The sequence below is a fragment of the Nycticebus coucang genome, chromosome 11 (assembly GCF_027406575.1).
Source record: "Nycticebus coucang isolate mNycCou1 chromosome 11, mNycCou1.pri, whole genome shotgun sequence".
Taxonomy (NCBI): Eukaryota; Metazoa; Chordata; class Mammalia; order Primates; family Lorisidae; genus Nycticebus; species Nycticebus coucang.
The window spans coordinates 114,220,658-114,223,724 of NC_069790.1; the positions used below are offsets into that span (position 1 = coordinate 114,220,658).

The window sequence follows — 3,067 nt, forward strand, 5'->3', positions numbered from 1 at the left end:
TCATGTGCCAAAGGCCTTCTAGTCTCAAGCAGTTCTGAATACATCCCTTAGTTTTCACAGGAAGATATCCTTAGACCCGATGTAGATAGACATTTGTCTGAGGTCTTGAACATCTGACCTTCTGGCCAGCCATTTGCTACCACTGCAAATTCAGAAGCGAAACAGAGAGATGTTTGTGTGACTCAAACATGCCCCGTCATCAGGGCTGAAGGGACCATCACTGTGATTCTCAAATCCCCATGTGAATTCCCCACCCTAGTGAGTTGGGCTGGACCATTTGTGAGTCACAGGGGTAATCTTCGTACCTCTGACCTAAGGCTTGTTTGATCCCATGGGCGCAGTGAATTTTATTTTTTCCTTTTCTCACTGACTATAGAAAAGTTTAGACATATATTTGCAGGTTATAACAAGGAAATAGATTTTCTTGATATATATTTTGTGCACTGCCCTAACTTCTGATCCAATCTTTTTTCCTGATCTACACACACTGGTATATGGTTTTCCCCCTTTCTTTCATTTAAGAAAATGAATATATTTCATTTAACTTTCTATAGGGTATATACATTTTTAAATGTTGTAATTCACATTTTTTGGGGGGGGGGGAATAAAGCAGAAACGAAAAATAGAGTACAGATAAAATCCTATTTTTCTAGTACCACAAAAGAGTGCAGTGCAGATTGTAAAGATTCCCTTACACACATGTGCAGGCAGTTGGACACTTATGCACACGCCCATTAAGCCGGAGGGCACACCGAAGCCCACTGTCTTTAGCGTGAAGCCCTCTTATTATGAAAACAACGTTGTAATGTTTTAATTCAGAGGTCCTCATCAGAACTCGACTCAGAGCAGCCTTCACATCTTTGTTGCGCAGACTGTAGATGACAGGGTTCAACATGGGGGTCACCACAGCATAAAAAAGCACCACCACCTTTTCCTGCTCAGCTGAGGCCATGGAGTGTGGCTGTATATATGTAAAAAGGGCTATCCCGTAGGACATGGAGACCACAGTGAGGTGGGAGGCACAGGTCCCGAAGGCTTTGCGGCGTCCCTGGGTGGACTGGATCCGCAGGATGGCAGCCACGATGTGCGTGTAGGACAGCGCGACCAGGAAGCAGGGAACCAGCAGCACCACCACACTGGAGGCCACTATGACCATCTGGTTGAGAGTGGTGTCCACGCAGGCCAACCTGACCAGTGCCAGGGTCTCACAGGCCACGTGGTTCAGCACATTGTGCCCACAGGTGGGCAGGCGCATGGTAATTGCTGTCTCCACTGTGGAATTAGACAGGCCCACAAGCCAGGAGACAGCCGCCAGCACCACACAGAGCCCCGGGCTCGTCACAGAAGTGTAATGCAAGGGGTCACAGATGGCCACGTAGCGGTCGTAGGCCATTGCAGCCAGCAGCAGAAACTCAGTCCCGCCAAGCGCCAGGGAGAAGAAGTGCTGGGTCCCACATCGGGCAAGAGAGATGGTCTTCTTCTCCAGGAGGAAGTGCACCAGCATCTGGGGGACACTGCTGGAGATGTAGCAGATGTCCACGATGGAGAGGTTGCAGAGGAAGAAGTACATGGGCAGGTGGAGCCGAGAGTCCAGCCAGATCAGCAGGAGGATGAGCCCATTGCCCAGCAGGGTCAGTAAGTATGTGACCCCAAACAGGACAAAGAGTCCAGCCTGGGTCTGCCTGTTCCTGGAGAGACTCGTTAGGATGAACTCACTCACCCAAGTCATGTTGTCCCTCCCCATGAAGCAGGTAGGTCAGGCTGCCAGGGGAATAGTAGAGTTATGGAGGGTAAGTGGAGGTCTTCTTTTAGGAGTCCTGGATTAAATCCTGGGCTAGGACAGGAGCTGGGATGAGAATATTGAGTCTTGCTTTTTCTTAATCTAAGTGGTTAGGGGAGAATGCAATGAAGGCCTTGGAGAAACGAACATTTGGTTTTTGACACTAAACTGTGAGATTCTGAAGGTCAAAGTCCCCGTTCCAGGCACCCTTTTGTGTTTAAGGACCCAGCCCAGTCCCTGTTACATAGGAGGCAATCTACCAATGTAGAAGAGGTGCGGGATGGGAGGGAGAGGGAGAAGAGTGAAAGAAGGAAAGAAAAAAGCAAAGGAGAAAGAAAAAGTCAGGAAAGAAAGGAAAGATTCTTTAATGAGGGTGGCAGCGGGCAAAGCATTGTAATCACCTGAGCACCACAGGTATGCAATGGGGTTCAGCTGCTCTTCATGCTTCTTGTAGGGCACACCCAGTCTAGGTCTCTGCCTAGAAAGGAACTTCTCACATCCTTCTCTTTTACCTTTGGTCCAGGCGAAGTTCAAATCTCTTAAACCAGTCTTTCCAAGCACCTGCTGCATGCCAAGAATTAGGTACCTATCTGTGAGCAAGAAAGAAAAATGTGCCCTGCTTTCTTAGTTCTTCTAATTTAACTAGGGACACAGAGATTGAATTAATAATTACAAATGATTAATTAAGTATAATTGTGCTAAGTGCTAGGAAGGGGAATAACAAGGTTAGTACTTGGCTAATTAAATTTGGAGCTTTGTAATTAAATTGCCAATGTAGTTAGATCTTCTTGACAATGTGCAATTTATATGGCAAGTTACAGACATTTATTTAGATGTTTAAATAAATGATTAGCAAAAGAATATAATGAGTTCTTTTGAAAACTGATGATACTCACATATTACTACCAAGCATGAGGTGATGGGAATTCACTGAGCTTTTCCAAATGGAGTGAATTCTCCCTCCTCTTCTAGTTAGCTATACCAGGACATCGCTCTTCCAGCATGCAGACTGGTCCTGTAGAAAAGTATAATTAAATGTTATAGCTTTTCTTAATAGAAATATAATAGCCAGGTATATTTCCTGCTCTTAAAAATATGTAATTATAAATTAATTCATTCATTTATTAAAAATGTATTGAGTATATCAGGCTCTATGCCTTCAACCAACCTCCAGGAAATACTGCCTTTCAACATTAGAAATTTGTGTTTAGAAAATCAGCAGTGCCACAAAATCAAATAGGAAGCTTAAAAAAATTAGATCTTGGTCAAACCTGGGACTCTAACAAG

At 44.8% G+C, this 3,067-nt stretch overlaps 1 protein-coding gene across 1 annotated transcript; it reads right to left on the bottom strand.

Moving 5' to 3' along the window:
* Window positions 1–691: 691 nt before the first annotated feature.
* On the bottom strand, window positions 692–1,744 carry LOC128598408 (olfactory receptor 2F1-like). The gene has a single exon (XM_053608740.1). The coding sequence runs from the start codon at window positions 1,742–1,744 to the stop codon at window positions 692–694; it is 1,053 nt and encodes a 350-aa protein (XP_053464715.1).
* Window positions 1,745–3,067: the final 1,323 nt, after the last annotated feature.

Bases quoted from the DNA above. Each gene is read 5' to 3' on its own strand.
- LOC128598408 (XM_053608740.1), bottom strand. From the start codon at position 1,744: ATGGGGAGGGACAACATGACTTGGGTGAGTGAGTTCATCCTAACGAGT.